Source organism: Argentina silus (genome assembly GCF_951799395.1).
Source record: "Argentina silus genome assembly, chromosome: 13".
Taxonomy (NCBI): domain Eukaryota; kingdom Metazoa; phylum Chordata; class Actinopteri; order Argentiniformes; family Argentinidae; genus Argentina; species Argentina silus.
The window spans coordinates 13,324,464-13,335,494 of record NC_139667.1 but is presented as its reverse complement, the minus strand read 5'-3'; the positions used below and the strand labels follow the sequence as shown (position 1 = coordinate 13,335,494).

The window sequence follows — 11,031 nt, the reverse complement described above, 5'->3', positions numbered from 1 at the left end:
ATGCTCTCCCATCTCCTCCCCTGCTTCCTGTTTCGGTGGTGTGGGAGGGAGGAGAGGGGGAGGGAGGGAGGAAAGAAAGGAGAATAAACAACCCTGCATGAGCTTGTCATGTTGTTGTCAAATAACAATTCATACAATTTCTTTGGACCACCAACTGGTCAGAAAGCAGGCCTTGTTGACATTTCTGTAGAAAGACATACTATTGAGGCAAAAAATCTCCAACTAAAAACAACAGCAAGGATCAGTGTAAACATTTGTTAAAATCAGATAAGTTGTAATATAACATTACTTTTAGTACAAAATATGAAAGGCAGTCAGATCTTCAGATGGATCTGTTTGTAGTTTACATTCCTCTAACATTAAACACTGTCCTAATCTATACTTGGGGCTTCCTGGCCTTATTTGAATGCTCCTACGGTACTGCCTACTAATTACTAAAGGTATTTACTGCATAGTGCATACTCCATACTATTTAGGCCATACTGTTTAGTAAAAATGTATAAAGAAAGCATAAATTTCAACATACTACATCTCATTCATAGAGAAATCGTCATCAGTAACTCCATGTTGTTCATGGTAGTTGGTTCAATCTCGCTAAAGCCCGCCTCACTTACCTGTTCCATTGAATTATGGTACTAAATTCAGAAAGGACTTCCTGAATAGTATGCAGTGAATTCATACTACATAGAAGGCTAGTATGACATCCTGGCATTTAGGGTTAGGGTTAGAAACACTAACACAATCTCAATTTCGGTACATTTTGCATTCGGCAAAACTTTCTAATCTTGCATACTTACTAAATAAATCAAAGTACAGTATGAGCATTCAGACACAGTCCCTGTCTCTTGTGGCCACTTGATAATCCTGACTGTTATATCATAGCACAGATGGTAATACAGAGTCCATCTGGCTAGCAGCCCGTTTCCATAGGCCATAAAGTCTGATGTTGAATTCTTTTTTTTCAAACCAAGTAAAGTCTGTTTTTATCAAAGTCAAGCTGAAGACAACAAGAAACAGTGAACAACAACGCACCCCTCCCTTATCCCTTGCCCAACCCAAAACCTACATCAGAAACCAAGAAGAGTCACAGAAGAGGGCATGATGCCCGGAGCTGTCCCTACAAGACCCAAAGTCTGTGTGTGTGTTTGTGGGTATTGGTCTTCAGTCAGGGTCATAGCACCCTGTAGAGGTGGATCTCCTTGAACGCCTCCTCGTCCGCTTCCTTCCCCAGACAGACATTGTAATCCAGGGGGAGTTCCTCTACCCACCGGCTGGGGTCCACCCCTCCCTGAAGGACCAGCAGAACACAGCATTATTAGAGGTATTCACTACTCATTAATGTATATATTAGAAACATGGGAAATAGTATGTTGACAGATGATACATGTTTTAGCCACATTACATAATCTAGACATTAGAAACATCTCTTCATGTGGAAGATTTGTATTTGTATAAAGACAATCATGGTTTGGAGGAAATGCTATATCTGCATTATCTAGAACTAAAATGACTTCCTGTAGATCACCATCACCATCAAAACAACAGATTAGTGAGGCCAAATGCTGAACATTGAACTAACATATGCACAGAATCTTTAACTTTCTTTGGAGAGATACAAACATGTTTCAGTCAAGTCTGTATTATTTACCTGAAGAGAACTGAATGATTCCTGGAGGCTGGGGACGGTTACCAATAGAGCTCCCTTCTTACGGAAATTGTGAATAATAAATTGCCATGCTCTGCAAAAGCAAAGGGAGATATTAATATGAATCAATATGTTGTTGACCAATATACCGTATCTGATGACGATAAGACGAGTAAGTCAGTGGAGGCTGGTGGAGATAGAAATCGGAGGACGGGCTCATTGTAATGCATGGTACATCAAACTCAATACCATTCCTCATTCCGTTCCATGCATTACAATGAGCCCGTCTTTCAACTTCTACTTCCACCACCCTCCCCTGGAGCAAGTAGATATGTTTATGATGGTCTTTCCCAGTTATACCTACTTCATTTGGTCCTGGGGCTCCAGGAAGTGCTCAAACACATTGTTCATGACGAGGACATCTGCATTCTGTATGAGGGAATCCTGAGTTCTGACGTCTGCATGGATGACCTAAAGAAATTAGAGAGAAAGAATGTGGCACTTATTAGATATTAGATATTTATTATGACTTTATAACACCTTTCCAATAAAACATACCAGAAGAAATGAAGGAAAAAACTATATGATAACAGTTTTACCTGTATTCGATCACTGAAGCCATACTTCTCAACAGCCATGTTCTGGAGCCTGACGAACTCAGCGTTGAACTCCACCCCAACAAGCCGAGCAGCCGAACTGTACAGGTACCCCTGAAAAACAAACGTTGGATGTTAGAGGAACAGAAGGGTCTGAATAATGTTGCTATCTTGAGTCAGTACGTGCAAATTACACACTGCTTTTCATTCTATTTCCATGACTTCAATAGATTACATTACCAAAGAATGAAAAACTGTGTGTAAAGAGATTTGTACGAATATGATAGAAGGGTTTATGCGTCCACAGCAGTGGAGGCTGGTGAAGGTAGAAATCGGAGGACAGGCTAATTGTAATGCATGTCAAAGGTGTGAAATGACCGTGCAAAGGTGTGTCTGAGGAATAATATAAAGTATGTGTTCCATTCCATACATTACATTACAATGAGCCCGTCCTCCAATTTCTACCTCCACCAGCCTCCCTTGATCCACAGTTGTATTTTACCCCGTAGAGTACTGCCCCCAGTCTGGAGCCCACGTCCACCACCAGTCTCCCTGTGAGGTCTGGTAAGGCATGTTGGAACAGGAACTGCAGCTCCAATATGGAGAAGGAGTGAGAGATGAACCCTGTGGATATAAAGCATCAGGTCCTTCAGTTTTATGCTCTGAAGGTACATACCAGTACTATGAGAGGAGACATAAACTGAAGACAACGATAAAGACTGTTATCGTTGTGAAGGAAAAGTTCACATCTTCAATAGACTTTTTCTTTATATTCTTTAGTTGGTTCTGGCCCTGTAAAGCGTGGAGCCGCTTAATATATTCTGAATGTCGTGGCGAAAGTGTTGAGGGGGAGACCTACCGAGAGGAGCTGTTCTTTGAGAGCCACACTGCAGGCAGTAGTTACGACTCATCTTGCCCTCCTCACACAGAGTGTCCACTGCATCCTCATCATACAGGAAGGCATCCACGTGCACTGTGGGCTGGGGGTTCTGCTGGGTCTGGTGAATACACAAAAATCAGAAAAATGTCAGTGTAGTAGAGGTGATTTGGGATCATGTTCTCATGGTGAGGTAGCCTTGCCTCAGACATGTAAACTCAAGTGTCGCATTTGGGCCTTGAGGATGTGGGGGACCTGAGTTCGTACCCCACCTGTTACATCAGGAAGAACTGTTTATCTGTATCATATTATGTAACATTATCAATTGTATCAACAAACTCTTCCTGTATTTTGAAAGCACTTGCTACCTGGTGATGAAGCTTACCTTCTGAATGGCCATGGTCTCGGAGGAGAGCATTGCCTCCACAGGAAGACAAGTCCTGAGGTCCTCTGAAATGCTCTCTAGTGTGACCTTCTGGTTGTCAATGGATGCATCATCCAGCTCATCTGAAACACACATTTATTTAACACATTCGAAGTAAAATGTGATATCAATGCATTATAATCAGTATGATGCCAATGAGTGTTTATCGTTACAAGGGCTGTAGTGTACTAGCCTATTGGTGGAATACCTGTTGAGAAACATGTTACATTCTAAAGTTTGAAGCATGTATCCAAAACGTATTCAGAGAGAACATGAAGCTGTCTGACGATCGATCGCCTGCAGTTGCCTGGTTTTGACTTCACTCAGTCAATTCATACCTGAGTTTTTCATCCAGTCAATCAACCTTGGAAGGTCTTGGGGATTTACTTTAGAGAGTAGATGTTGTATTTCATCTTTGGCGTCAGAAAAGTTCATCTTTACGAACATTTAGCCACATATAGTTGTGACAACAGCTCATGCTCTGATTTAAGATTACATGTGGGCAAAGAGGATACTGATCTGGCTAAGAGGTGTTCACCATTTAAGGAGGAACGAGGAAAACGACATGTGAGTGGTAATGATATAGACATAATTGAGCATATCGTTTTACAAAATATATCTCATGTATCTAAACTATATTATTAGACACGAATAAAACGATAGCTATTCAAAGAAATACGTATCTAATGTCAATCAATCTTCGTGTTATTTCGTGCGACCTTAAAATACACAAGGTCACTACGGAAGTAAACACAACCCCGGAAGCAGTTGGGGGATTCTGGGATATTTCGGATTTAGATGACGTTCATTTGATCGCTTTTCAGGTTAGTTTTCTCAAGGCAGTTGGTAATCTCGGAGGTAAGGATCGCCTTGATACCGACAAGAATAACGAATATAGGATATGTTGTAACCACTGTACTGTAATCGCTGAGCTATTTTGTGAAACTGTTGCCTGTTTTACTAGCCGAATTAATCAATTTGCGCTGGCTTACAACAGCAATCACGGCCTCAATTCGTTCATCGATGCTAGCGAGTTCGCTAGCTGACAAGCTGTTTTGGGGACAATATTGGCAACATATGTTTACTTCGTCGTAGATGTGTTCCTTACTTTTAAATACATTATTTGTAAGTAAATAGGCGGTGTCGTCAGTGACTCAATGTTGCTGCTTGCTAGCTTGCTGTAAAGACGGACCAATTGTGTAACTTTTTAGCTGATAGTTTGGATCGTTATTTAACTGCTTCACAATGTTGTTTTTCACTGTCCCAGGAAATCAACGACGCCTGCAGCCTTGGTTATTCTCTCAAGTGGCAGTGAGCGGTGTACGGTCAAGACAGGGGGTTCCCCCTCAACACTGACGCCGAAAAGGCCGTATTTCCCAACTGATTTTGTGAGTTGTTGTAGTGATCAAGTCCCTTGAATTAACCAGCATCGAGGTGGTTGCTGTGTATGCTTGCCTTGCCTTGGCCGTTTTCATACACTCTAAAGTCAACTCACCATAACATTTGCTTCCAATCCAGGTTCCACAAGGACTGTCAAGATGGTGTTAGCTGACTTGGGGAGAAAGATAACCTCGGCGTTGCGGTCACTGAGCAATGCGACCATCATCAATGAAGATGTACAGTAATCCCTTTCCAATTAACATGTATAGCTACCATATCTGTTGTGAACTGTCACCAAGTCAGGTTTCAAAACCCATTGTTTATGTGAGCCTAAGTGAAGTCCTCTAAACAAAGCCATGTCTCCCTGTAGGTTTTAAATGCCATGCTGAAAGAAGTATGTGCTGCCCTCCTGGAAGCTGATGTCAACATCAAGCTGGTGAAGCAGCTCAGAGAAAATGTCAAGTAGGTCACATTCTACAGGCATACATTTTAGTAGATAGAAACGTGTGTGTATGTATTGTATTCTAGAGGCTTTTAGTAATGATGCTTGTTAATGATCCCTATTTCTGTCCTTAGAGCGGCCATAGACCTGGAGGAGATGGCCTCTGGTCTAAATAAGAGGAGAATGATCCAGCATGCTGTGTTCAAGGAGCTTGTCAAGGTCTGAGCCACATAATACACATATTTGTCATATTTCAACACAATGCTGATGTTGATAAAAAGGTGGTTGTACAAACCGGTTTAGCAATATCTATCGAGAGAGGTTAGGCTTGTTGTCATTTCAGTATAATTTGATTTAAGTATCATTTAACCAGCGATTCAGTTATTTCCCCTTAATTGATTTATCTAGCAAGATACCCAGTGAACTGTTTAGAGAACAGTCAACCTGTAGCCTGGAGTTTTGGTGTGGGTTTTTGTGGTGGGGAGGGGATACTTTCCAACACATTTTTAACACAAAGGAGAAGATGGTTTGTTTGTTTCTACTTTGGAAGGTGCTTGATTAGAGGGGAGAGAGAGACACACCTTTGCACGGTCATTTCACACCTTTGACAAAGATGCAATTCTTTTGTGAAGGTCCAAGAATGTGTATGTTGGGCAGGAAGGGAATTTTTTCTCCTTCTCAATATTTGATTCATATGATATTAACTTGGCATGTCTGTTGTTTTTCCTATATGTGCGATTATTTGTGGTATAGATGTTCCATGTTGTTAAATGTTTGTGTGTCTAAGTTGTTGTTCTTATGTTATTGTCTCTCAGCTGGTGGATCCAGGAGTGAAGGCTTGGACCCCAACAAAAGGCAAGAACAACGTCATCATGTTTGTGGGCCTGCAGGGCAGTGGGAAAACCACAACCTGTTCAAAGGTGAGACACTCCTCTCTTGGATGGCCGCTGAAAGATTCGGGACCGCAGCCATCCCATACATTTTTTCATGCCAGTAAGGCTTAGATCTTTGATTTTATGTCTAACCAAACAAACACATGTTTTTGTCAGTTGGTTTTTGCATTCACAAATGTGCTGTTTCCACGCCCCCTCCACAGCTGGCTTACTACTTCCAAAGAAAAGGCTGGAAGACCTGTTTGATATGTGCTGACACTTTCAGAGCTGGTATGTTTTCACTTTCATTTTCTGATCTATTATCAGGTTGATATCCCTTGGCTTGAAAATAAATTGAACAGAGTACTAATGTCCTGTTTGTGTGTTTGTGCAGGTGCCTTTGATCAGTTGAAACAGAATGCAACAAAAGCTAGAATCCCATTCTATGGGAGGTAAGTTGAAAACATTCCCACCAGTTATGGAAGTAGAATTGTATGCTAAATTTAGCATTTTCCAGCTTCTCAGCAATGATAACTGATACATTCACGAAATGAGAAAAGTCCATGTGTCATTAACCTATACTGGATTCAGTGGAGGTAGAAATCGGAGGACCCACTCATTATAATGAATGGAATGAGGAATGGTATCAAAGCCAGTCATCCGATTTCTACCTCCACCAGCCTCCCCTGTCGTATTTGTATTCTAGTGACTCCTTGTAAAACACTGACTTTGATTTAATTCCACAGTTACACAGAGATGGACCCGGTCGTTATAGCAGCAGAGGGTGTTGAAAAGTTCAAGAACGAGAACTTTGAAATCATCATTGTTGACACCAGCGGTCGACATAAGCAAGAAGACTCACTCTTTGAGGAGATGCTTCAAGTTTCCAATGCAGTGGTAAGTTTCTGGTGCCACTTTAATGCACATGTATGTCTTTGAACTTGAGTTATTCAACATGCCCAATACAGTCCAGTGATGTGAAGTTGAATGTTATCTGGAATGGTATGGTATAGTGCAGTGGCAGTAGAAATCGGAGAACGGCTCGTTGTAATGCATGGAATGGAATGAGGAATGGTATCAAACACACGTGGTATAGTGGCATGTGACATTTCAAACCCCCTGCTACTCTGAGTGTTTTCTTTAGAGGTATTCAGGGTCTTACCCCAAGCAAGGATGCTTCTTTCTACTAACTATACTGTATGCTGATTGGCTGTTCCCCCAGCAACCAGACAACATAGTGTATGTGATGGACGCGTCCATCGGCCAAGCCTGCGAAGCTCAAGCCAAGGCCTTCAAGGACAAGGTAGACGTAGCCTCCGTCATCGTGACCAAGCTGGACGGCCATGCCAAAGGTGGTGGAGCTCTCAGTGCGTAAGTACACAGATGCCGCAATATGACCTCATGACATACAGATAATCGACTTCTTGCTTACAGACATCAACAGTTACAGAATTCAAATGATTGTGTTCAAGCTATGGTGAATATGACCACAATTCTGTTGCTGTTATAGAATTCTCATAGTCAGTGATGAGCCTGTTGTTGATGTGTTTTGTTTTCTTGTCACCTTCTGTAGAGTGGCTGCCACTAAGAGTCCCATCATCTTCATCGGAACTGGAGAACACATTGATGACTTTGAGCCATTCAAGACACAGCCATTCATCAGCAAATTGCTGGGTAAGCTGTCCACCATTTTGGCAATCCAATGGGTGTCCCTGTACTCCTGCTGAAGAATACCTTCCTTCACACTCTTTCATATGGATCCTCACTCACTCTGTTTGATAATTATGTTTTAGATAGTAAGTGCATATATTTTATTTCTAGCATGTTGTTTTTTTGTTGTGAAACAAACTGTAATTCATACTTCTGCTTTGCTTTTTCTATGTTTTGTGGTAAGGTATGGGAGACATTGAAGGTTTGATAGACAAAGTCAACGAACTCAAGCTGGATGACAACGAGGAATTGATTGACAAGCTGAAACATGGTAAGAATGGCATTTTTGGACTGAAGGCCCCATATCATAAACACACATGCATTATTTCAATGTATATAACATTATATCAAGGCCGTGCAGTACAGTATCTCACAATACAACACTGCCACCTACAACACAACTACACTCTGTGAAACTGCATGGCTATTGGGTCACATTGTATTGATCCTCTCCATGCCCCCCCCCCCCCCCCCCAGGCCAGTTCACTCTCAGGGACATGTACGAGCAGTTCCAGAACATCATGAAGATGGGACCATTCGGCCAGATCATGGTAACGGCAACCTATACTTTTAGGACTTTCACATCCTTTTTTCCCTTCAATGATGTGTTTAGTGCTGGCTTCAAATAGTATTTTAAATTATTTCAAATACTTTGCCGTGCTTGATTGAGTTTTCCTGGTGCAATGGAACAAATGGGGTGGGAGTCCCACGAGTGCAATTTCCGCCTGTATGGCACCCGACTCAAGCTAACACCCAGGTTTGGTTTAGAGACACCAAAGCTAATCTCTCTTCTGTTGATGTCCTCAGGGTATGATCCCAGGCTTTGGCACAGACTTCATGAGCAAAGGCAACGAGCAGGAGTCTATGGCCAGGCTGAAGAAACTCATGACCATTATGGACAGCATGAATGACCAAGGTAAAGATACAACACTGAATGGCTGAAACAAAATGGTTATGCCAAAAGCAAGGAGTTTTTCTTGGCCATATGTCCTGAGCAGGAAAAACTCCAGACCCCAGTTATAGCCTGGCCCTGGTTACAGCCCATGCCTAGGGCCAGCTTGATTTATATAGGTTTAAATTGGGGCCCAGAGTTTTTCCTTCTAAGGTCTTGTGGTCAGGAAATACTTTTGACCTTACTTACTTATGTCACAAACTTGTTATAACCATGGGATTCTTTGCCCTTCACAGAACTGGACAACAAAGATGGAGCTAAGCTCTTCAGCAAGATGCCCAACCGGATCGCCAGAGTGGCGCGGGGGTCCGGGGTGGCCACCAGGGATGTCCAAGAGCTTCTGACCCAGTACACCAAGTTTGCCCAGATGGTGAAGAAGATGGGAGGCATCAAGGGACTGTTCAAAGGTACCATACATTCAAGAGGGGGTTTCCACATGCAATACTGTAGCTACATTATGAACATAGTGGTGGGCAACTGACATTACAGGGTGATTGCATCAGTTGACCAGCTGGGAAAATCCATCAGTGGAAGGAGTGTGTTTGGTACCATTCGTCATTCCATTTCATGCATTACTATGAGCCCATCCCCTGATTTCTACCACACCAGCCTCCCCTGAATCCCATATAGTTACAATGCAAGTGAAAGGGGGAATGACTCAGCAATGCCAACAACACACTAGCATATTGCCTAAATCCCTGCTCTATTATTGGGTTGAGATGAAACCATTTTCTTTATCTCCAAGGTCAATTGTTAGGTTTTTGTTCATGGGTTTTTATCACTAGTTTGAAACTGAAACACTTGTCCAAATACAGCCTTATGTCCGTGCTGCACCTTCAATGCTTTGTATCTTCATTTTGCGCTCTGTGTTTTCAGGTGGTGATATGTCCAAGAATGTCAACCCGTCTCAGATGGCTAAGTTGAACCAGCAGATGGCCAAGATGATGGACCCAAGAGTTCTCCACCACATGGGTAGGCTTTGCTTTCTCTTCCTTGTCAATCATTCATGACAGATGCTATCCCCATACATGGACAAAGGTTTTTTTCCTGGACAGGCCAAATGGTGTTGAGCCAAGATCAGTGCTTTAGGCACCATCAGTAGAATGTATTGGTATAGATGTGAGCTAATGTTCATCCACATGTCTTGCGTCTCAGTTTTATGGCCTAGATGTGAAATAATACTTATACACATGTTGTATGTGTTAGTGTTATGATATAGATGAAATAATGCTCATCCACATGACTTGTGTGTCTGCAGGTGGGATGGCTGGCCTCCAGTCGATGATGAGGCAGTTCCAACAGGGCGCCGCTGGCAACATGAAAGGAATGATGGGATTCAACAACATGTGAACTGAGCCTTAACGCAGCTAAATAAAGATCTATTGTTTGAACTTAGCAAGATGGAGTGGAGATGAGAGGAGTGAAGAAGAGGGTTCTTTTTGCCTCAGTAATATAATTCATTAACTTGTTTTGTGTATAAAATTATGCAGAGGCTTACAGTACAAGAAGTTCTGTGATTTTACAGTAATTGTAAATGAGGCAAACGAGAATAGGGAGTGTAGTGGAATCATGACGATAGTCCTGGTTTTGGAGAGATTGCAATGGAACATGCAGAAATTAGTTTGTGACAATATTTTTGTCATAACATGTTATAATAAAATTTGTATTGCAACGTTTTAAAAAACTACTGTCTGATTTTTTCTTACAGTGACCTAAAGCTTGTACTGAATGATGTGTAAGAGTATTAACTCCTCTTGGTGTCAATAAAGAATCTTGCCATAAACATTATACAACTGAAAGAACATGTCCTAGATTATGACTATGACAAGAGAATATGTAGGAATCTGTTTGTGATTTTCATCCAATCATGTTGAAATGCATAAGGAACGTCTGCTATGTATGGTCTTGTTCATCTATCTTCATGTCTCAAGATATGCAAAATAAATGTATCTGAGGAACCCCTTGTTTCTCATGATCATAGACCTGTGTACATATGTATAATATTTATATCCTCATCACAGTGTTGATAGCATGAGAAAATCCAACATGATTTTTACTATGTCATCGGGGGTATGCTGGGTGTCCTAAATTGTGTCCTAAAAACTATTTGGGTAGGGGATCATGATTGGATAC

At 41.7% G+C, this 11,031-nt stretch overlaps 2 protein-coding genes across 3 annotated transcripts; one reads left to right on the top strand and one right to left on the bottom strand.

Annotated features, from left to right (window-relative positions):
- Positions 1-127: 127 nt before the first annotated feature.
- Positions 128-4,027, bottom strand: LOC310814689 (uncharacterized protein). Its single transcript, XM_083684189.1, has 8 exons — positions 3,881-4,027; positions 3,504-3,625; positions 3,101-3,239; positions 2,744-2,865; positions 2,245-2,355; positions 2,010-2,116; positions 1,649-1,739; positions 128-1,288 (listed from the first exon to the last, which is right to left on the bottom strand). The coding sequence occupies exons 1-8, from the start codon at positions 3,987-3,989 to the stop codon at positions 1,172-1,174; spliced, it is 918 nt and encodes a 305-aa protein (XP_083540315.1). The 5' UTR covers positions 3,990-4,027; the 3' UTR covers positions 128-1,171.
- Positions 4,028-4,322: 295 nt separating this feature from the next.
- Positions 4,323-10,802, top strand: srp54 (signal recognition particle 54). 2 transcript variants are annotated; one of them, XM_083683448.1, is made up of 17 exons: positions 4,323-4,400; positions 4,810-4,930; positions 5,061-5,158; positions 5,293-5,384; positions 5,499-5,583; positions 6,180-6,284; positions 6,461-6,527; positions 6,631-6,688; positions 6,983-7,133; positions 7,459-7,607; positions 7,810-7,910; positions 8,131-8,217; positions 8,424-8,497; positions 8,754-8,862; positions 9,135-9,305; positions 9,775-9,870; positions 10,157-10,802. In XM_083683448.1, the coding sequence occupies exons 3-17, from the start codon at positions 5,081-5,083 to the stop codon at positions 10,246-10,248; spliced, it is 1,515 nt and encodes a 504-aa protein (XP_083539574.1). In that variant the 5' UTR covers positions 4,323-4,400; positions 4,810-4,930; positions 5,061-5,080; the 3' UTR covers positions 10,249-10,802. The 2 variants fall into 2 exon arrangements, with proteins under 2 accessions (XP_083539574.1, XP_083539575.1); XM_083683449.1 differs by having other exon boundaries at positions 4,348-4,366.
- The last annotated feature ends 229 nt before the right edge of the window (positions 10,803-11,031 follow it).